We start from the raw sequence: 25,090 nt of genomic DNA, 5'->3' as shown, positions 1-25,090 counted from the left end.
TAGGTGTAAATTTTTTTACAGTGCATATTTACATATTTACAAAAAAGAGAGTTGAATGAAATTGAGAGTAAAAAAATCTTTTAAAATTCAGTTTTTACAAAGCCCACATGGCCAAAAGAGCCCATAGTTTAAGAAAAATACTTTCAACATCATTGCGGGGTCTTTGAGGACGTCATCCATGTTCTCCTTTATACACTAAGTCATAGGCATCAAGTTATAGTGTACATAACTTTAATCCTCTTGACCTTGTGGTGAGACGGTGAGATGAAGATGACAGTAAAAACAGTTTATGTCTGTGTGTTTGGCATGGCTCTGTAGTTCTGTCCTGTCCATTTCTTTCTGTGTCTAGTGGGACAAATAGCTGACAGTGAGGGGATCCGGAGCTCCTACAGGCTGCACTGCACCATAATGTATATTCATTCAGAGAGACGCTCAAACTAAATAATTCATTCAAGTCCTGTGGCTATACATCCTGCTTTTTATTACACCGCTCTCTTGAATATTTGAGCTGTGGCATTGAGCAGTCAGATATTTTTAACTAATTTCTGCTAAGATGTATATCGCTGTTGCCCATGGCAACATGCCGGTGCTACTTTCTTATCACTTTTATCACTCAGCAGTCGGTTTCTTTGAACAGTTGCAACAACACAAATTAGAATAGGTAATTAGCATAAATATCAGACTTTGAGGGACTTGTGACAAGTCTGTTGACAAGTATTTGGCTGAAAAGAAATATATAGGACTACATACTTTTCAGCAAATTTATTTACAATGTTGTCTCAAATGATGATGAATGTAGATGAACTGACAGTGGTGGAAATTTCATAGCTAATATTTTCTGTACTCTGACCAAATTATGCAAAAAGTGTAATTTTGTATATTTAGTTTACAGAAAATGTTCTGTTCAAAAGTGATATTTTCCTTGATTTTTCTTAGTTTTCTTTGCGCTCGTCTCAAATTATCTCACGCATTAATACTGTCTATCGTCTTATTATATAGTTAACTGATTGTCTATCGTCTTATTATATAGTTAACTAAAACTGAAACTAAATTTAAAACCAATTTTTACTTGAAATAAAACAAACATTAATATAAAATAAAATACTAATACAAAAAAAACTAAATTGTATTTCAGCTAGTTGTCAAGGCAACATTTCTTGTTATTAAATGAGAAAATGATTAATTAATTAATTTATTAATTATTTATTTATTAAGAAATTATAATTTCTTAAACCTAAAACTAAAATAAAAAAATAACAACAACAAAATTATTGAAACATTAATTAATTAAATGAAGTGAAAACAGAAAATGGAAAAAGGAAAAATGGAAACCGATTCAAAATATTAACAAAAACTATAATAGTATAACACGGGTCTATTGATAACAATGTATGGGAATTAATTACATGATTTCATTTGCTGTATTTAATAGCAGAAACACAAAGAATGATCAAAATAAATGCTTAAGGTTGTGTTAAAGTTTCCAAGACAGTTTTAATGTGACCTTCATATAACAGAAAGAAAAAGATGTTAATTTTATTCAAATCGACTCTTTGAAGGCAAAGGCAAAGTATATTTGAAGAACCACACATTGATGAAGTGACAGATTCACCTTGCGGCATTATAATCCCACATCCTGCTTTAGTTGTTGATGAATAGTTCTGTTCTGACTTTGAAATGAGTTTCTAATCTCTCTCTCTCTCTCTCTTTTCACACCCACTCTCTCACCTCCATCTGTACATTGTCTGTTTTTGTCCTGATGGCACTGTTTTCCCTTTCTCATTAACACGAGTTTCACACCCTTCCCTTTCACTGTGAATTATGTCATTGACTGAATTGTGCAGCACATCCTGGATCTCTGCAGTCTTTACACAGTCATGGTGCGGCACAAATGGCTGCATTGTCATGGCAGGTAAATCTTGCATTGGCTCAGCCTCGTTGTTTGGGGAATCCCTCCTGCAGCGTCTGAGTGTGTGTGTGTTTTCTTTATGCTGTGTCCTTGACTCACTGTCAGAGTCTTGCGTATTCTTATGTAACCTGTATCAGAGTTGATTTTAGTGTTCTCCTCTCTCTCTCTCGCTCTCTCTCGCTCTCTCTCTCTCTCTCTCGCTCTCATCTAGCCTTTCTCTTCTTCTCCTGCATGCCTACTGCTGCCTCGTAACTCCAGAATCCCTGATGAAATACTGGCCTGTGCTGACAAGCTCTCCGGTGTGTTTTTGCCTGGGTAATCACTGACAGGCCGAGAGGAAAGCAGTAAGGGTAAGATTTCATCATATAGCAGAGAGTCCATCACTTGACATTGATGTTCTAGTGGGGACGCTTGAGTTTAGAGTTACTTAATTGCTTTTCAATAATCTCACACATTTCTTGCTGTGGACTGTGCCCCCCCCCTATTGACTTGTTCAGCTCTATGTACCCTACTAATTAGAGCAAAACTACATATTAGACTAGTTAACTAATTGGTCTTAAGATATCCCTGAATAGGCAAGGTTCAAGGTTAACTAACCTGTTCAGACATCTTTCTTAAATGGCATTCGCATACACGTTTAAAAGTAAATCCTCCTGGGGTTTTTTTTTTTTGTTTGTTTTTTTTTATTTTCTAAATTGCTAATGAATTTCACCCTGTAAACAATAATAAAAGTAAACATTGAATGAAAAACATTTTTAAGTAGAAAGACTTAAATAGCATTTTCTTATAAAAAAAAAAATAATTACTTTTTTTTTTTAAACTATTCATGTCTTCAAAATGGAAATGTCAGGGTCAATAGTAGTAGGGATGCATAATATTAAAACTAGTGCTGTCAAGCGATTAATTACATCCAAAATAAATGTTTTAAATACATAAACTTAAATCACTGACACCAAGTGGCATGAATGAGGAATTAGAATTTTGTTTTCCTTTAATGAACTATAATTTGTCGAATTCATCTTTAATATTTTGTATAATAAATCTTTAGTATTTACAGTGTGAAAATGATTATGACTGTATTTCTGATGTTTTTAATTATTGAATTTTCCATTGTTATACAATTTAAAGTTAATTGGTGGAGTACATATTGATGATTGTCTATTTAGACTGTAGGTTTGTAGACTATAATAGTGATGAATGAGAGTTTATTTTGGATGCGATTAATTGCGATTAATCATTTGACAGCACTAATTAAAATTATGGCCTTATAGCGATAAACCGTTAATTATTTTCATGGTATGGCAGACAACCTATAAATAGTTGATAAAATTCAGTACTATTTTTCTAAATAAATAAAAAAGTAATAAAATTAGTTGTTGCAAATGCTGCAAGTATCACAAAATTATGATATACAACATAAAAAAAATATTTTAAGATTTATAAATAATAGTAATCTTTAATATCTTTAACCATTAGCAGGGTTATTATAGTTATCTAAAACTAAAACCATAAATAAGAGTTATTTCATTACTTGAAATGAAATAAATGTTAATTGCAATAGAATCAAATATTTAAAAAGATTATTCAGCTATTTGCCAAGGCAACGTTTATTATTTTCATTTAGTTTAACGTGATGTGCTAAGACATCTAAAACTAAAACTGAAGTTAAACTATACAGACATTTAAAAAAACAACTAATAAAAATGACAAACAATGAAATTACTAAAACTATAAAATGAAGGAAAATATATTTATAAAGCAGATTCAAAATATTAACAATTTTATAGTATTGTAATTATACTAAAATAACAGATTATTAATATTTTTATCAAATAATTAAATACAACATTTTTATATCTACGTAATGTTATGAAATTATTAGAGTTTTTAAAGATTAGGTGTAACTAACCACTTGATTACGACAAAGAAGAAATTGGGGCAAGCATACAAAATTAATCTAATCTAATATTGACCTCAGTATACAGTCTATATTAACAATACGATATGGTACATTGCTGTGCCTCCCTAATTCACATCTTAAGTCCTGAAGTTTATGATTGGTTAACCTCTTTGCTTTATAATCATCTGTGGGTTTGTTGTAAGCTCAGGGGCCGTGACTGTAGTTAAAATTGTGTGCCCTCAGCACAGCTGGGTAAAGTGAGGGAGCTTCTGCATGAGCCCTCCCTCCACGGCCACCTGCCCTCACCGCGTTTAGCAGGAAGATGACTGAATGCACAGGTAGACATGAAGAATTGCTTTGGCAAAGCGATCTCGATGCCTTTGCCTGAGGTTAGAGATTGGTCGATCATGACTGCTGAACTCAAACAGAATAGTCAGTCTGAGAGAATGCGTTTACCCTTAAACAACTAATCTCTCCTTTCCCCTCTCATTTTATGGCCACTTAGATTTATCACAGAGAACGATTAAGATTTTATCCAGACACATGCGCATACACACACCGGCATGAAGGTGATCTGGATGTCCATCAGTGGCAAAGCAGTTGGACAGAGGAGAAGTGTGATAAGGAGAGATAGACCAAAAAAAAAAATCATGCCTCTGTTCAATAATGGCTTTAAATATTGACCAGTACACACCATCAACAAGGGAGCTGAGAGGAAGATAAGCTGCTTTAAACGATTGATAATCCCTAGTGTACGTGCTATCTGATGAGGTAGTGAGGCCTTCTTATATACGGCTAGTTTATAACAACAAAGCCTGACCTAATAGCTAAAAATCTGGTTTACCTAACAGAAAATGTAGTTTACTAAAAAATATAGTTGAAAAACATTCATCTAAAAACACTGTACATCTAAACTTCAACTTAGTTGGTTTGTACTTTTGTCTCTATATAAGTAGAATCTCAATCGATTACCTGTTTCCAACACAAAATGTTAGCCGGCCAGGGGCAAACCTTGAGGCAGCCCATCATACCATCATAGTTTTCTCAACCACCTTCTAACTATCTCTCAATGATGTATTGCTGTAAAGTTGCATCAGGGCTGTCAGAGCTCACCAAGGTTGCTTGTAGGTTGTGGAGACGTTCAGGTCGAGACGCTCGGAGTGAGACTTGGTCGGTGCCTGTTCCAGATGTTTCCTCAAATTCCCATCAAAACATTTGACAAATACGACGCATGCATGTAAAAAGCACTTTTTCTTGATAAACTGCTTCACTAATTAACCCACAAGGTTTCTAATTAATATTCAGTGAGCTCCAAATGGAGACACTTGGCAGGAAATAAGCGCATGATATGGGTGAAATCCATTGCAAAGTGGTGTGCGTATCACTTTATTGCATGAATATTCATTGAGTGGATCAGCTCAGAGTAGTTTTGTCAGTCAAAAAAAACACAGAATGAGAAGGTTCATTAGGACTCTCATACTGCTTATCATGGATAAACTGTGTGAGAGAGAAAGCACTGCTTAAGGTATATAGAACCGTCACACTTGACAGGAAATATGTTGAACGCATGCATACTAAGTAAGTATCAATGCAAAGTAGTATCACCAATTGTATAAATATTCATGAAGTGCATCAGGTTTTAGTAGTTGTGATTATGTCGGTCAAAATTTTGGGGGGGGGGGGGGGGGGGGGTTTGAGGGATTTTGGTCTGAGTTTTACGGAGCCCCTAAGAGCTCATGGTGGTGGAAAGATTTCGGGGTGGGTGAAAAAAATTCGGGGTTGGATATTTTTCAAATCTTTTATGTTCTCTCGCAAAACTTTGCGTTCTCTCGAAATGAGTTGGAAAGAAGTGTCTTTTGTTCACCAAGTAAAAACTGAAATATTGTGAAATATTGTAACAATTTAAAATCTGTTTTCTGTTTTAATATATTTTAAAATGTTATTTATTTTTGTGATGGTGAAGCTGAATATTCAGCTGCCAGTCTTTAGTGTCACATTATCCTTCAGAAATCATTCTAATATGCTGCTTTAGTGCATAGTAAGTATTTCTTACTATGAATGTTGTAGAAACTGTGATTTTGTGTGTATGTTCTTTAATGAATAGAAGGTTTAAAAAAAAAGCACTTATTTGAAATATATGTTTTGTAACAATGTAAAAATATTTACAGTTTTTGTTTGTTTATTTAATGCAATTTATATATTTTTTTATCAATACTTACTTAATAAAAATATTTTTTCCATAAAAACATCACAACCCTAAATGTTTGAACAGTAATATAAGTTAAATTGTAACCATTGTTATCTGACCTTAGCTGATGTGATTCAAATAAAATCCCATTTAATTTTTTTATGAAAAAAAAAATCTTTTTTTTTCTTGTGTGTCATATGATGCTGAGTGATACAAATAATATCTGCTGTTTATCACAAAAAAAGGTCAATTATATTTGTACATAAACCTAAATCTACTTTTAGTACCACATATAGTGGTACCACAGCTGATTTTGGACCAATATCACATGAATTCATGGAAACTATACTTTCATGTTGTCAGGAAGAGGCCGTTCACATTTTTTCTTTTCCTTCCTAGCTTAGCACTTACCGTTTATGTGATTTCTGAGGCTTTTTCATTCCTGATCCTATCTGTTCTCCAATTTCAAGCCGTGAGTTTTCTGATAATACGGTGCATTAATCACACAAACACACATCGAGACATCTCGCCCCTAGCTTTAGCACACAGTCATGCAAATGTTTCCTGACAGCGGATGGCACAGCGGCCACACTACAGTGCCGGTGCCTGTCAGGTAGACACATGCAAGAAATCAGAACATAAAACCTACTAAATGACGATGTGTGGTCTGCGGGCTCTCTGCTGCTGAACGCGACACTCCAGCCAGAGCTGTAACAAATAGGGCTATTATTTAGCTATCAATTCTCTGGAGCTGATGTCAGCTCATTTCAGGATCCTGTGCCATCATTTTGGGCGAGAGACAGGTACTCGTTGATCATGTCAGGATGTTTCACATGGTTCGTGATCACTAATGTAGAGATGACCAATGTGATGAAGCTGTCTTACTATCCTGTGTCTTATTTGTTTGTCTCTTCTACTGATTCTTTAATTTCTATTTTGCCATTCATTATTTAAACATAATAGCTCTTTATACTGCATGAATGTACTAATTTATATTAACTGTTTATTTGTAAATTATACAGTTATCACTCGGCACTTTTTGAATTCATTCAGAAAAAAATGGAAGTTACATTTTACTTGATGCCCTTTTATATAACACACTTTTTAATGCATTAATTATGCTTTGTAATGCACCTTTGTTGTATGATGTCATAAATAATTGTAAGTTATAAAACAATATTAGTATTATTAGTAATATACTTTCCTATTCATTGTTTCACATTTAGAAAGTAAAAACGCATTACAAACAACTAATTTCAGATGTAACAAGGAATCTGCTAATATTACAATGCTTTTTAACTTTAATTGCAAATATTTATGAAAAGATTCTACATTATGAATACCTTTTATAATGTATTATACATAAAGGCTTCAAGTGTTACCAAAATATTTTAATGATTTCCATTTTTCTTAAGTTTATTATTTTGTGCTCTCTACATAGTTTATACAAAGAAATATTTTTTGTTTGTTTGGTTTTGAAAGAATTCTCTTATGCTCACCAAGGCTGCACATATTTGAGCAACAAAACATTCAAAAACAGGCCAATTGTTATTACAATTTAATATATTTTATTTTATTTTTTTGTTACGGCAAATCTGCATTTTCAGCAGCCATTACTTACATTTACATTTACATTTATTAATTTAGCTGACGCTTTTATCCAAAGCGACTTACAATTGCTATATATGTCAGAGGTCGCACGCCTCTGGAGCAACTAGGGGTTAAGTGTCTTGCTCAGGGACACATTAGTGTCTCACAGTGGATTCGAACCTGGGTCTCTCACACCAAAGGCATGTATCTTATCCACTGCGCCATCACCACCCCACTTAAGTCTTAAATGTTTCTTTTCCAAGAAAAAATAAATAAATCTTACTGAACTTCTTATATACAGTATATCCATATGTGTATGGTTTATTTTCCGCTGACTGGAGTACAGTTGTGCTTTTGTTATTATTTTATGCAAGTGCTTAATCCTCACTGCTGAATGTTTGGCTGTCTTCCCCTGGAGAAGCCTGGTCATTTATTTCACGGCTCTCAGGAAAATTGTAAATGAAATGCTGAGTTGTCGTAAATGGGTTTCTTTATATAATGGAGATTTGCAGAAAGAGGCACACAGGTTTCAAAGATCATTTAACTTTTAGAGTTTGTGTGAGGTGTTGAGCATTGTGATATGCATACTAATAATAAAAAAGTTTCCCTTTCTTATTTTCTTGAGTAGTATTATAGAGAGATGCTTGGAGATATCGCATTGTCTGTATATGAAATACTTTTATGATCCTTTTTTATCTTTCTTTCTTTGTCTCTCCTGCAGACTTGGACCTTCGGTATTTCTGGAGCTGGAGTTCTTTTGAGGACTATCTGATGTTTTGCTTTGCCTTCACACTGCTGTGTGCTTTCATAACGTTCCTCTTTCTGGACTGGGTCCTATTTGTGGAGGCCTTGGGCTCTTTGGCTGTAATGTTTGAAGCCATGTTGGGACTGCCTCAGCTGCTGCAGAACTACAACAACCGCTCCACCCGAGGCATGAGGTAAACAAGACCCAAACTGTTATTGATCTTTTAATAAAATGTTTAATTTGGGTATTACATTACAGTACATTACATCAAAATGTTACATTCAAAAACTCACCAAGCAGAAAATGCAATCCCGAAGTTCATTGTAACAGGTTTAGTGTAAAAATGCTGTTTGGGTAATGTTGACTGTAAAGATCCACAATATATCAGTATCATATAATTTATCAGATGATATTAGAGGTAATTTGGCAATGTTGGTTATTCAATTGTTAATTCTCTTTTCCCGTTTTTACATTTAGATTAAGTGAGCATTAGATTGCAGTAAAGGTGAAGTTGTTCTTTAAAAACAGCTCCGTCCCAAATTAATCTGAACATAAATTAAATCATAAAAAAAACGTGCATTATAATGTTATGATACTTAAAGAAATATTTCATCCAAAAATGAACATCAGGCCATAGAATAAATTAGTTTGTTTCTTCATCAGAACATATTTCTCACCAATGAATCCTCTGTAGTGAATGGGTGCCGTCAGAATGTGAGTCCAAAACAGCTAAAAACATCACAATAATCCATAAGTAAACCACACAACCCTATATATTTAATCAATGATTGTTTTGTGAAGTGAAAAACTGCATGTTTATTATAAACAAATGACGGCTTTTGTTTCCTACAAATGTTTTTGACGGCACCCATTTACAGAGGATCCAATGGTGAGCAATGGTGTAATGCTAAATTTCTCCAAATTTGTTCTGATTAAGAAACAAACTCATCTACATCTTGGATGCCATCAGTGTATACAATTTATTTAGCAATTTTTAATTTTTGGGTGAACTATTCTGTAACTGTAACATTTAAAACAGCTGATTTTAGTTTTCAGTGTTTTGTATTTTGTTTAATTAGACAAAAAATAGTATGTCCATGTATGTTATTTTCCATGCAGCATTCAAAATATACAGCTTATGCCTTACATCCTCTTGTGGTATTTTTTGCTCGTTGTTGCCATAATGTGTGTCGCCTGTGCCATGACAGGTAGATGGTGAGAAGGTTAAAGTCACACATGGTAATTGTTTGCAGGACATGCTTCACCCTAGACATCACTCATTAAAGGCGCGTAATGAAGATAATTAATTTTAGACACGCTAATGAGCTCGTTAATTGATGTTATAGCCCACTCTGCTCGAATCCGAAGACTCCTTGGTGAAACAAAGTTGACCTTACTGGTACTTTAAAAAAAAATGAGTGAGTACCAGAGAGAATTTAGAGTAAAGCTAATATCTTTAGCCTCAGGCTTCAGTCAGCATAATAATCACAGCTCAATATCAGCTCCACTTCAGCTGAAGCCAGCTCTTTTTCCCTCTTTTTATTTAAAAAAAAATAGGAAAAAGCCCTTCATCTCATGGTCTGCTCCACAGAACTCAGTGTGACACACGCTCCAGGCTCCCCTTTATGAGCCAAATTAAACATTGTGAGCACAGTTTAGGCTGAGAGAGGGAAAATGGAAGCTAATGTAAATGGCATTTCTCCGGAAATCCATCTTTTTATGAACACAATGAATGTGTCACTGCCATAGCGTGTAGTGTGTAATGCCTTTGCCCTTGACGTGATTTCAGAGTGTCTGCAGGCATCGGCGGCCCTCGACCGATCACTGCACTGACATCTGTGTTTTTTGGGGTATGCGAGGGAATTTATTATTATTGCAAAGTCTTTGGAGACATGGTACAGAGTGTGTATTTAAAGCCATCCTTCAACATCTATGAATGGAAAATATCTGTCACCAAGACAGCACTGCAGTAAACAATATATTGTGTTCATATATCTGCGTATAAATATGTAGTGAACCTTTAAACCTGACAAGGCTCCACACAAACTTTTTGGGATTTTGTCTAAAATGATTAAATGTGCAGAAACTACTACAAACAATATAAAAAAAATAATAATAATTCACTCAATTAATTCAGGATCTACATATTGCATTTGTGATCTGTCTGTGATTTAAGCTTCGGTACACAGACGTGTGAATGAGATTTGAGAGCTTCTGCAGATAATGAATAATTGAGAAATTTTGATTTGTTCTTCATATTTGTTTTTGGTTTTTTTTGGTTGTAAAATGCTGTCTAGCTTTGCAGCTTACCAGGTTGTGGAGCAGAGCTTGTGTTTGTGTTGCTGTGCCCTTGTAGAGCGAGTTGTATGAGGTATTGTGATAGACTCCACATCAGTACCTCTACCAATGACACATGCAGTACTGTCTTTAACAAGAGCAACCATCCATACCCTCCTACTGTCCGTAATACGGGCCAGTGAAGCTGGGAGGGTCCAACGCTGTGCCCTTGAGCCAGACATTTATTGAACCTGAAGGATTTAAATGGTCCATCTCCCCTTGCTATTCTCTGAAAGCTCCCATCTCGTTGACCTTCTTTCTCCTCGTTTGAACTTCTCGTTGATTCTGTGTCCACCTCTGCTGCTGTTTAAATTCATTTTGCTCTGGTGGAAACACAGATGTAAAAATAGGATGAAGTGAGGAACAGCAGGACAATGTGTGTCTTAGACTGTGACTGACATTAATGGACCGGGTATCCAGCCACATGCTGACTCCCTTCTCCCATGAGGCTTTACCCCATTTTTCAAGTTCTGAAAGGCCCTCAGAATTCTTGACAAAGGCTTTTTTTTGTGTGTTCACATTTGTATTTTTACAGAAATTGATTCCTGATCTTTTTCATTTCAAATTTTGTACCCTGGGGGCTCTGTTGACACGTGAGCAAAAGGAGCTCAACCTATTTTATCTAAGGTTTTTTCTTTTTTGGGTATCTGACAACCACATTCAGTATGAATTATATTTCAAATGGCTATCGTCTTTAGCCTTGGTGTGGACTCTTTGATGATGGTTCTAATTATAGAGACTTAACGAACCAGCATACATGGAGTCTCACCCTGTGAACCCCTTTTTCTCCTACAGCATATTCTCCAACACAGACTCACACTCATTATCCTCATTTTAAAACATCTTGTCTGATGCAAGACCTTAGATGCCGGTTGTTGTTGGAGTAAAGGGTCATTCACACCAAGACTGATACTGATAACTATAACTATAAAGTTTTAATAATCATTCTAATAATTATAATGTAATTCAATGACAACAAGGTAGTCCACGCCACAATTAGAACAATAACAGAGGAATGTAATAGTGGAACTATTTATTATTCTTATTCAACTTTTCTGATTTTCCGACACTTGCTTAGCTGCTCCAGTAATGTTAAAGATATGGTTTTAGACGGTGATTCATCATAACGTGCTGCTTTAGCAAAATTTTATATGCAGATAAAGGTAAAACAGAAGAGCATCCATAATTCAGTATGCAATTTTTTCAGTAATGGCATCAGTGTTGGTTCAAGTCAATGGCAATAATACCACAAAATGGTGTTTAGGTTTTAGGTAAACTGAGATTTTAGACTTTGATTTTGCTTAAATGAAATGTTGCATCACAGTTGCACTTGTTGCATGTCATTGCACTTCTGCATTAGATCCAACAAATAACCTGCAGCATCTTTGAATTTTGTAAGATTGAAAAAGAAACCGAACTGAAGAGGCTTTTCCATGCATTTCTTTAATTCAAAATCACTATATATAGTTTAAGTCTAATTGAATAAGTCTCAAATACTCAGATTGCACAGCAAGCATCACTGTACTGTTGCTGTCTTTCACCTGCTGTCTCCCACTTCTCCCAGTTCAGGTGCCACAGGAGCTTTAAAATGTTAAAAAGTTAACAAAAAAAGTTCGAGCCACTCAGCTCTAATATCGGCTGAGACCAGTTACTGGGGTTTAGGCTCCATGCTAAGTCAAGAGCGTAGTTAGCATCCCCTGCTGTGTTGATGAAGCCAAGTGCGCTATAATCTGTCTCCCTAACAAGCAGAGACACGCAGCCAGATTCTCCCTCGAGACAGAGCTTCGCCATGGGCCTCGCTGCTCACACAGAGCCCTGATCAGCCCTGATTACCCCTGGGAGTTTCACACCCATTGGAAACGCTTCCGTATTTATAAAAATAAGGAAGCAGCGGATATAACTTGGCTATGCAGGGTATCTGGGGAAAGGAATAGTGTCCTTGAATAGCATAGATGCGGTTCTGATTTGTTGTGGCTGCTGTTATGACAACTGGTGGGAGCTATTTGTCTTTCTGTGGTCTGTTTGTGCATGTGATCTACCTTATATTCGCTTCAAATGGTGCTCAGTGAAACACCCAGGTGGTAAAAACTCATTTATCATGGCTAGCGAAGCAAAATCCATGAAAATGGACACAAGCAGAGTAAAAGAAATGCGTTATTAACCTAAAAGCAAGTCAACAAAACTGAGGGATGCCATTTCTTTTTCTTATTTGCCAACAACCTACTATATGTTTAGAATGGAATACTAGAAAGTATATATTGTATTCTACTTACTGTTGTTTAAAAATTTAAATACGTGAAACATAATGCAATGATAATCTTTTTTAAACTTTTCAAGTTTTGCATTGTTGTCTTAGACATCGTCTTTGAATATTACATTTGGCAGCTACTTTGCATTTTTAATTTCAGTAATGTAGGTTTAATCCTATTTTGTGCAAAGTGTTATAACTTAGTCCAATAAAATAATAAAAGGACATGTTTAAAAATCATTGTACTCTATATTGTATATTGTACATTTAGTCAAATGTAGTACACTAATACTTGTTTTCTTGTATATATTTTAAATTAATTTATTAAATTTCTTTTCCTATTGGGATCATTTTCTCACACCCTTTTTTCTTATTTTAAGCATTCGATATACAGTATATCTAAAAACAAGTCTTCTTATCTTTGCAAGTAAATCTGTCCAGTTTTAGGATTAATTTAGGATAATTTTACTGAAAACAAAGTGAAAATACTGATTATGTAAATATGTTTTGCAGTGTACAAGTTTGGGGTCAGAAAATGTTTTTGAAAAGTCTCTTAAGCTCACTAAGCCAATTATTTTTTTATTAAAAAATATAGTAAAATAGTAAAATTGTGGCATATTATTACAATTTGAAATAACTATTTTCTATTTTAATATATTTTAAAAAATGTATTCCTTTCCAAATCTTTATTTACCATATTTTCAATGTTTTCTTTTTATTTTATGTCTTTACATGACTTTTGATCAATTTATTGCATCCTTGCAGAATAAAAGTATTAATTTCTTTAAAAAAAAAAAATCTTACTGACCCCAAGTTTTTGAAGATAGTGTAGCTCAGTTATTCCCTGCATGTATAAAATAAACATACTGTGTATGGATGCACAATACTGAATAAAAGCTAATAACTGCAATCTGAATTATTTCCATGTTATGGCCGATAACCGATAAAACGTGTATATTGCAAATCTAATCTAGACTAATTTTATTCAGCCTTATATTATTTATAAGCCTTTTCATAATGGCAAGAGTTAGCTAAATCTTATATACAGACAAAAAATAAAATAAGTAAATGACCAATATGGGCCGCTACTGATAAATCGAAGAATTTGTCCATCATGGCTGATAACTGATATGTTGTGAATATATTTTGCTTATATTTTCCTTAATTTGGTATTGAAGAGGTCATGATTCATACTCCAGAAATAGTAATATACTGTTCTAAACATAGCCATTGACTTTCTGATACCTGGCAGTGATGTTTCACCTCAGCACATATTAGCAAGGTATGTCCGGACACATTTCGATCTTTGAGTTGCTATCGCTTAGAGGCACGCAAACATACAGAACTTTATCAGTAGAGTTGTTGCCCTCACAGTTGTTGGCTGTCATGTCTGGGTTAATTAGAGAAGAAAAAGCCATTGGAGTGGATCCCCACATGACCCAAGGTGAGCTGAGGTATGCCAGCATCCTGCACAGTCCCCATTGATCAGAATGAGTCGTGTGATTAAATTAGAGGAGCCGCTAACATCCACTGCTTGCCAGGACCAGTACCGCAACAGAATTATTCACATTCCCTCCAGGGCAAAGCACAGCGGAGGAGGGGGGTGAGGAACAAGAAAAATACAAGAGAGCAGAGTGCCGGCATTCTGGAGGGAACGAAAGAGAAAACAATCGTTTTTTTCTGGTTGACATGCCAATTTGTATGACATTAGCATCACTCATAAGGGTTTGTGTATACAGAAGTAGAAATATATCACGGAGGATGTTATAATGTCCAACCGTACTGATTTAAAGGCCACTTGAACACTCTATTTCCATCCAAAGCACGTCGCAGCTGTGCTGAATGTATTTTCTGACTATTTTGATTGGCTAAGCTTTGTTTGTAAGACAGTGATCCGTGTGAGCTTGTTTGGTTGCCATATGGTGGAGAACCATAATTTGATTTGAGGCATTTAATGTCTCCATCACTTTTTCCTCTTGGAGGTTTTTCTGTGGTTTGTCTTTTATTTTGTGTGTGTGGAGACTGATCTGTTTTAGGAAGTGTGTAAACTCTCTCGTGTTTGAGCCGGATGGATCGATCTATATGCATATTTCATATTCTTTTTGTTGAGGATGGCCTGTCTTTTCTCTCACTGACCGTTTGAATTCGCCCGTCTTCAAATGTGCCAAAGTTTTGAAGAGCTTACTTTACCTTCAGCCCTTCAATGGTTCATACAGTTGCTGTCCCTGACGGAGTCTCAAGGTTTTGTTTTGTGCTTATCTTTGTCTTTCCATAGGTGAAGAGCGACTAGAAGCAGGAAAAGTTTCTGTTTCTCTTCAGTCCCTTTGTGGACATTTGTAGTGAGTGAGGGTCTTTATGAGAGAGTTCTGGTACCTCTTTCAGAGGCTACTCTCTGGTCACGGTTTATTGCTCCATCGATGTGAATTCAGTAGAGAGAAACCAGAGAGACTGTGAAAAAGGAAGATGCCGGTGTGTCGATAGATCTGTCTGGAGCAGATCTTCAGAATGTTGCCCCTTCTTAGATGTCTCTGCCAAATGTCAAAACTGAAATCTCATCAGAAGCCTGGTAGGCTTGTCTTGCGTCTTATATATCTGGTGTCTCTAGCCTCCAGTAGACAGACCTTTTAACTATCGATTTGAAGTATGCTTCACCAGACCAACGGACCAGTTATACAAGAAGGGGTTGTATCATTCCATCTATTGTTCTAACTACCATTTGGTTTGTGTGCTGCTATATCTATTGTTCTTTCTGATCATTGCAGCTATAATTCTCTCTATCATTCTATCTCGATTTATCATTCTGTCTATCAATCAATCATTCTCTTGATTTATCACTCCCTTTATCATTCCATCTATCTGTATATTGTCTATTATATTTATTGTTTTATTTTTATATAACATTTGTCTATGGTTCTATTGATAATTCAGTTTATCCTCCAGTCCTTTGTGTTCTAACACTTTTTTTCCTCATTCTGTATGTCTGTTCTTAACGTTTTATCTGTTTATGATGGTAACATTCTACCCCTCTATCATTCGTTTTGTTTATTGACCTGTCTGTCTGTCTTTTCATTTTGACTACTATTAATCTTTCTTTCGGTCTGTAATCTTTCTTCACTTGCTGCCTCTCTCTTTCCCTCTCAGTGTAGAGATGAGAGTGTCAGGTTGAAGAGGATCAACTGAAGGCTTGTCAGGGTTGTTCAGTGTGGACTGGGAGTGCTGTAACCGTGGCCTCAGTTCTGCTAATCAATGCAATAATCACTTCTACCTCTCTCACAGGCCCTGAAACGCTGCTCACTATTTGCCGAGCATTTCTTTCATCTGCTGTCAATCCGCATAGGGCTCAGAGGGGAAGGGGAGCAGGGAAAAAGATAGCAGGGTTTTTTTTTGTGAGCGAGAAAAGGCGTGTTTGTTTGAATTAATATTTGGGAACAATTGAAAGAGTTTGAGATCACTGGGCGGAAGATGGAGAACCAATAAGTGGTTTTTATTGTGGAGTCACTGTTATCATCGCTCTTGTACAGATGACCCACCCCCCTTTAATTACCTCATTAATGTTTCATCCCCATTAATGATGTTTGAAGATGGTCTCTAGAGTAAACTAATGCAAAAGACGAATGAAGGAGAAGAGGAATGAGAGGCGTAACTTTGAGATCAGACATAGAGGACACGTTTCCTCTCAAAGCATATTAAGCAGGATGTTTTAATGGAGATTTTCGGATATAAAATGTTCCATTTTATGAAAAGTATAACTTTCAGGATCCCTATTGGCCCTTTCCATTTCATTGTTGCACCTCGTTCACCTCCATGACACTTTTTTTTGTTTGTTTGTTTGCTTGAAGCACCAACTATCTGAATTTTGTGGACAATGTGCTCCAGGACTATGAAGATAAAGTGCCTAATCTATTTGATCTAGTAGGGAAGTGTCCATAACAGGATATTTTAGCACTCTAAAGTATCTGAGAGCCAGATAAATGATGATATTTCACACTGCTGTTAGCGAACATCGCTTCTCCTGCCAGCAGATGTTCCTACATTCTTATTCGCAATCTTCTTGTGACACCAGAGCAGTGCATAGACAGAGATAAGGAAGAACGTAATGCACAATAATCAATTTCATGTTGAGATGGGTGGGTTTTCAATATCAAGTAGACAGCTAGCAAGAATGGACCATTTCATTACTGTAGATGTCTGCTTCTGCTGCCCCACGTTGTGTGAAAAATTGCCATGAGCACAAAAAGTCCAATGCTCATTTCTCTCTGACTGTGACAGCTGATGTATAGACTGTACTCATCTTTAGACCACCTTTTCCCTCTTTAAACTTGAAAGAAATGAATGAACTCATTCAGCATAAATACCGCTGAGAATGCAGTGTCTCTCCTTGGCTGCTTCTTGGAAGTTTTTACAGCTAAACTTTTTAAAAAGGAACAAGGATTGATATTTACAAAATATTGTGCTTTGGTGATCCCCACGCATCCTGAAGATGGCTCAGTCCGCGTCCCAGGATGCACTGTTCCTTCCGTCTCTTAACCTCACAAGGTCAAATTGACATTTAAATGTAAGTTTTCTGCATATAATGCATAAATGGATCTATTTATAGCTTCTATGAGCCATAATATACCTTATGGCTTCTATGAGCCATAATATACCTTAAGGATAGTATTTTTCACCCAAAAAGGAAAATTACCCCATGATTTACTCACTCTCAAGCCATTCTTGGTGTATATAACTTTCTTCTTTCAGACGAATACAATCGGAGTTATATTAAAAATATCCTGGCTCCTCCAAACTTTATAATGGCAGTGAATGGGGGTCGAGATTTTGAAGCCCAAAAAAGTGCATCCATCCATCATAAAATGACGATAGAGTGGCGTTCCTGCGGATGCCATAGGACGTTGGCCTAAGCGTAAGTGACGAATGCGGAAGCGCAGAGGAGAGAGCAAAACAAAACACTGGTCACGAACTAGAAGTACAAAACAAGGATTTGTAAAGAGAAATTTTGGAGGATTTCAATCAGAGATGTTCACAAGTCTTTAACTTGGAGTCCGAGTCAAGTCTGAAGTCTTTGTCCCTGGAGTCCGAGTCAAGTCTCAAGTCATTTAATGGCTCGCTAAAAAAATCCCATTCATAATCCTCATGTACTGAAATCTTCCTGTTTACGAAGCTGTTTTATAGGCTATAGACCAAATATATGATCTATGATCTGCTTTTTTTTTTTTTTTTAAAGAGGAGTTAAGATGTAAGGTTAATGTACATCCAGCCTGTTACATGTTTTAATCCATTCCCATGGTCAAAACAGTTTTTCTGTAATCAAATTCTATAATAAGAGTCCTATCTACCATGACACATAAGGAAATATGTGACACAGATATTACAAAACCATACAAATCAAGTATTTAGTTTTCATAAAAGTCACGGGTATTCAATTAAAGTTCCAAGAGGTGTGGCCTCTATATATTCTTCCAAGCAAAGGTCCAGACAAAAATATACATATTTTTTACATGTATTATACTTTTACATTTAGATACATACGAGGCCATGTGACAAAAAACATTGTTTCTGTTCAGGGTTTTCCTCCTGAAATCTATGCTATTTAAATATAGCCTATTGTAAGCATTATCTTCTAAAAATGTCTGCAATAAACAAAACGTTCTCATCTTGAGCAGAAAACAAATATCAGTTTCAAAGTTTAAGTTCTATCCAAGCCATCTAACAACAGTTTTCCCAATTATGATTCTTTTGAAATGCTCTTAGCCTACAGATTAATAATGCTAAATGTAGATCAGAAACGGCTTCTCACATCTGGTTTGAACAGTCAGAGTCATAGTAAGAAAAATAACTAGATTTGCAGCATTGTTTCTGTTGGTGTTAAAATTACCACGTCATCCGCAGCTCTTAAACTTGGTGCCGGTGCGCGTCTGGAGAGAGAGAGAGAGAAAGCGCATGGAGCTGAAAGGGCTTGAATTAAGCATGTTTGGCTTTAGATAAAAATACTAGAGTATATAGTGCTGAAAGATATTTGCCATAAACGACGCTTGTTATGTGATCCACTCAAAGTCCAGACCTCAACCCCATCGAACAAATTTGGGGCGAGTTGGAAAATAAACTGAACAGATCTATTGTACTTTCAAAGGAAAGCCTTTGGCTTGAGTTGCAGAAAGCATGGGATAACATTAGTGTTAAACGTCTCAGGGAATAGGCCATATGTTGACACTATGCCAAAGATGTGCAGCTGTAATTGCTGCAAAAGGTGGACATACTAAATACTAAAGTTCAAAGTGGATAAAAACAGTACGACTCACTTCATCTGATATTTTTTGTTCTCCGAGAAACCATTTGCATGTTTTATTAATATTATGAAATGAAATCATGTTTTGGAAGCAAAAGAGGTCAATATTTTCAGATCTGTCAGGTGTTCTAATAATTTTGGCCACCACTGTAAGCCAAGAGGAGACTGGTTTTCCTTTGCGAGACTAGCATATTCTCAACAGAGCTTACATTACGACTACTTCTTACATCATCCACTGGAATACCATAAACATGTACAACAGTGGAAGCTAGAGATTTTTATTTATTTATTTTTTTTTATCTTGATATTTTCCATACACAAATGCATCCCGCCCACCCCCCAAATCTGTGTGTGTGTTTTTTATAATGGATGGATGCACTTTTTTGGGCTTCAAAATCTTGAACCCTATTCACTGCCATTATAAAGCTTGGAAGAGCCAGGACATTTTTTTATATAACTCAGATTGTATTTGTCTGAAGTAAGAAAGTCATATACACCTAGGATTGCTTGAGGTGAGTAAATCATGGGTAATTTTCATTTTTGGGTGAACTATCCCTTTAAGTTTGATAATTGGAGTCTACCTGTTTCCTCACCCCTTCACTATTTTATAGAAATTTTATATAAATAATTGCGTCCTCTAAATTCAATTAAGTTTAGCTGAAAGCTGCACTCAATTGCACAAGACTTCAGAGACTTGTAAATGTGTGAGATATACAGATGTATGACTTTATCAACTGGGAGGACAGGACATTGTACGATACATTACTCTGATGTATTGGTGACGCCTTTAAAAGGTTTCGAATGAGGTTCATTTATCAGAGCTTTATAGCTGAGTGGGATCTTGCCAACTGCTGAGAGACTATTCAAATGTATTTCTGAATGTTTCAATAAAATGTTCTATTTCTTTGTCTCTCTCCCTTTTTTCAGCGTAAAGATGGTGCTTTTATGGACGGCTGGTGACATCTTTAAGACCACGTATTTCGTGATCAATGAAAGCCCCACCCAGTTTGTGGTCTGTGGTGCAGTACAGATCTTAATTGACATTGCCATTCTGCTCCAGGTGGGATACTACGGCCAGGACACCAGAATCAAACTGGGCTGAGATCACTACAATAATGATGATCAACTCTCCTAAATAAGGACATTTCTATGTGCTACTTGCCTGCAAAACTACATGCTTTTATTTTTATTTTATAATTTTTTTTATACACAGTGGGGTTTAAAAGTCTGAAACTGCTAGTGAAAATAGTTCTATTTTGCTTTTCTCTCTTTTAATATAACTTCAATTTAATGTTAATATTTAATCATATATTTATTTTTATTTTATCTAATGTTTTTATTAGAAAGTGTATTATTAGCCTTAAAATTTGAGTGAAAGTTCTATTAAAAATGTTTCAATATTTTATTTGGTAAAGCAAAAAAAAAAGTTATCTAATATTTTGTATTTGATTAGTTGTAATGCTGCTTGGTTTTAATTCTATTTAAAATCCTAAAACTTAGATTTTGGATCCCAGATTTTCAATGTGGTTTCAGTCTGTTGAACCCTGCTGTATTTTAATTTTTTATTCAACAAGATTTTTTTTTCTTAAGTTATTTATGTCTTACCAAACAGCAAGTTTTTCATTCAAAGAAGAGTGAACAGGCCTTATATGCAATGGCTGGATATCCTTATACCTTTTTTATTTTTTTGTTAAAATAATTTGTTAAAAACATTTAACTAATCCAACCAACAAACCATCACTACCACAGGACAAATGAATGCCCCTTCACTTTGTTATTTTTACATTATTTGTACTTTTGTGAGAGCCAATATGCTCTTAGTGCAATTGAAGTGCTGGGAAATGCATGTTCCAAATGCATCTGCCACAACCTGTATTCAAACTGCTAGCTCATTTGTTAACAATTTGTGGTTCTTTTTTCATTTTAGAGTACCTAAATAATTGTTACTTGCATAATTGCACACAAAAATCCATATTTTAAGTAGCAGATTAATGTTAGACTTTTAAACCTGAGACTGAGTCAAAACCAGTAGCTTATGAATGACTGTATTACCAAACTTTAATTACCAAACCATATCAGTGGAAATGCATGAGGGTATGCCATAAATATATAATGCACAATTGATTTATTATGTATTATTGCATTGCAAATGAGAAAAAAACAGACAGATTTGTTATCAAAGATCAGTAGTCACTTTTCAGCAAAGTAATTTCACTTTATACTGTTAGTGCTAGTGTTTCGTAAAATAAATATTTTTTCCCAGGGTTTTTGATTTGTAAAAGTGGAATAATAATGTGTAATATTCCAATGAAAAAGCAGTTGCAGTTCATAGTAACCACACAAAGCCAATGATGGACAGCTTTGAGCCATCTTGGGTTCATATTCTGCTATGTCCTTTAAGGATGACAATGAATACCTCAACCAGTCATATATCGTTCATGTTTATCCATGCATGTCACACCAAGATGAAGGCCAGCCTGCCCACAAATATTGACATTTGGACTGTTGATGGGACTGGTGAGGAAAAAATGCAGTCACCTCAACGCGGTTGATCACATATGAGGAGACCTCATCATAAAATAGTTCCACTCTATTAAGTTACCATTCACACCAGCACTGAGTTATGTGCTATTTATCACTGCAAAGAAAAGGTCACTATAACTTTAAATCCCACTATAGCGCCAGGCTGCTCAGGACTACAGGTGTGGCCTTAAAAAAGCATTTCCAGATTCCATCTTAGTTTTGGCTCTCTTTCTACTTCCCTGCCCATGTTTAACCGTTAGGATTTCAACATGCCCATGGACTGTTTAAGCCCGTTGGCTCCTTTAGCATTAGTTGATCGTCAAAGTTTAGCCATTGGTTGTTACAGGTGGTCACAAAGCCTCAGCTGTTTACTCCCTGCATGGGCAGCTTTATTGGCTTTAGCTCTCATTGTGCTAAGACTTTGTGTGTGGTAAATATTTGTTCTGTTGTGTTGTTAACCGACATATCAACATATCTGACCCCAGCAAAGGTCAAAACCACCAACAAATTTAGTCATAGGTTGACTTTGTGTGAGCTCACTCTCTTCCAAAAAAAGAATACATTGCATTAATGCTGTTCTATGCAATACATATGTTTGAATGTCATATGGAAATAACTATATACTTTTGTACATTTTAAGTTAATATTGATTGATCACGTACGCTACTGTTCAAAAGTTTGGGGTCCTTTTTGTTGGCTAATAAGTATTTGAGCTCCAAATCAGCATATTAGAATGAATTCTGATCATGTGATACTGAAGACTAGAATAATGGCTGCTGAAAATTCATAATATTATTTGTCCTACTATCCTCAAACTTTTGAATGGTTGTGTCCATGATTTAGTTTTGTCCTGTCTCACACCAATACACTCCCTTAGAGGAAAGATTTGTTGATCAGAGGTTGTGCTTTCATAACTCAGGAGACTTTATGAGAGTAGTTTCAGTTGTTTATCAGTTTTTCATTCAAATTTTCTTAGGAACAGTAAAAATAGACACTTTAGACACTATTAGACACTATTTTTGAACTATGAAATGATTGTTGATATTTAGTTTTGTGAGATTTTAAGTTCATATTGTTATTTCTCAGTTTCTCTGCACATTTGCAGTACAGTTGTCTTGTGAAACTCTAGAGGAGACACTTGCACAATTTTTTGAATCTTTTTTTTTTTTTAAGAAGAAACAGAAGATGAGAAGATGTAGACTTCTGCAAAAGTCTCTATTTTCTCTCCATTTCTCCTTTGCTTTTGTTTTTCTTTATCTTTTTTTGCCAACATTCTGGACCTCTTAAAACCTCCCTTTAACCCAAAAAAAATGTAGTTACATCCAAAGACTTTTTCCAAAGATTATATTAAAGACATTTTTTCTTTAATATAATCATGGATATGTTTCTGTTGTGTCTGTTTATGTATCCAATTTTCAGTGTTTTGTTAGTTGCACATGACTGCTACAGTAAATAGCTTTGCCAAGCTTTGTAATTCTCTAATCATCAGTGTGGATGAGCAAGATAATGCTCTATTATGTGATAATGATCGTTTAATGTTGCCTTAATGGTCTGAACATTTTTGTCATTCAGGTCAAAAAGGTGCCTTAAAAAGTGACATGACAGACTATCTTAATTTGTTATAATACAGCATTGTGGACATAATTATAAATCTTTCAGGGTATTAGTGACTATGGAATTATGCACAGGATGTGTGCGTGCGCACTCACATACATTGTATGAAATATCCAAACATTACTTTTGTCCTTTTTTTTAGTTTTGTAATTTTCATCCACACATCCTGTTGTGTGAATATCAGATGAACCACTATATGGCACCATGTTATGTAACAATATATGTATTGCTTTTAGAATTTTTTTTTTTTGCTGAATTGTTTGTATGTGCAAAGCTTCAGCGACGTACTTGATTTAATAACATCTGATGCATGATTGCACATTTGAAATTACATGTAAATTGCTTGTGTGACCAGTGTAGTGGGGTGTAAAATTGAAAAACCAAATTCCATCCTTTCCTGATTCTGTACTGAGCGTGTGTGACCGAAGACAGTGAATGACCATTACTGATAATAAAGACAGCTTCAGATGATCAGAAAGTGTTCAGCTTTACTGTACCGCATTTTACAAGGCTGCATGATCATTTGGTGTCGGCAGTGAAAGAGATTCTGTATGAAATATTCAAGGTTGTGGGGAAGACTGGATTATAGATGAGAGACTAAGCCTGCAGAATACATGTATCCCTCCATTAATCGAAATCCCATACATTAATGATATGGTACAGGATGTTACATTGATGACTGCAGGAATCCTGGGTGTTCTTGGTCAGTCCTAGGAATGGGGGCGTTCAGGTGGGCGGTAGAGGAGCCTGATGCAGGGACAGGGAATGACGGATTGAGTTACCACATTTGCTTGTTTTTATCTTCTGTAGACACTGTCCATTACGACAATGAAAGCAGATGTTTCACATTTCAAAGGCTTCAGCAGCACAAAGTAAAGCAAGAACTGACAGTCAAAAATATTTAACCCCAAAATCATCATTCATATACATACATAAACACATATACATAGATACATACACACACACACACATATATATATATATATATATATATGTGTGTGTGTGCAGGGCCGGCGCTAGCCATTTGGGTGCCCTAAGCACAAACGCTTGGCGGTGCCCCCCCCACCACCACCAAAGAAATAACTACCATTCAGAATTTCTTAGTTAGGTTCTCTTTACTTCCAAAATAACTGCTGCAAATAAATAATTGGAACAGAACAATGTAAACACAGAAAGTTAAAAGTGCAAAAAAAGTTTAAAGTGCAAATAACAGTATAAGTGTATGAATTTTATGAAGTATGAATTTTAAAGTGCACATTTTAAACTGCAAATAACCATACATAACTGCACAGTAGAATTTACTTCTACATACTCCTGGCCTTGAGTTGCTCCTTGCATGTATTTTAGCATTGACCCTGCATTCAGAAATACAAGACAAAATATTCAGGGATTCTACTGAAATGCATTTTTGATTGAACCATCAACCATCATACAAAAATATTGCACACATTAGTCTTTTATATAGGCCTATGTGTCACTGGAACATTTAAAATTCAAAACTCTATTTTACCTTTAAAAGAGGTCTGATGCGGCACAATATAATAATTCTGTACATAATTTGTAGGGCTGGGAAAAGATTAATCGCGATTAATCGCATCCAAAATAAAAGTTTGTGTCTACATGATATATGTGCGTGTACTGTGTATAATTATTTTGTATATATAATTTATATAATTTGTATAATTATTTTGTATATATAATTTTGTATAATTATTTTGTATATATAATTTCTATATACAAAATAATTATA

General features: G+C 35.3%; 1 protein-coding gene across 2 annotated transcripts in view; it reads left to right on the top strand.

Moving 5' to 3' along the window:
* LOC306888761 (solute carrier family 66 member 2-like) overlaps positions 1-22,274 on the top strand; it is a 48,595-nt gene extending 26,321 nt beyond the window's left edge. For both annotated transcript variants that reach the window (XM_079447202.1, XM_079447201.1), the window contains 2 exons: positions 8,309-8,525; positions 20,131-22,274. In XM_079447202.1, coding sequence (XP_079303328.1) covers positions 8,309-8,525; positions 20,131-20,305 — 392 coding nt within the window. In that variant the 3' untranslated portion in view covers positions 20,306-22,274. The remainder of the gene's footprint in view (positions 1-8,308; positions 8,526-20,130) is intronic.
* Positions 22,275-25,090: the final 2,816 nt, after the last annotated feature.

The sequence above is a fragment of the Barbus barbus genome (genome assembly GCF_936440315.1).
Source record: "Barbus barbus genome assembly, chromosome: 22".
NCBI lineage: Eukaryota > Metazoa > Chordata > Actinopteri > Cypriniformes > Cyprinidae > Barbus > Barbus barbus.
Note: the sequence above shows the minus strand (reverse complement) of the source record. Positions and strands in the feature narration are given on the sequence as shown.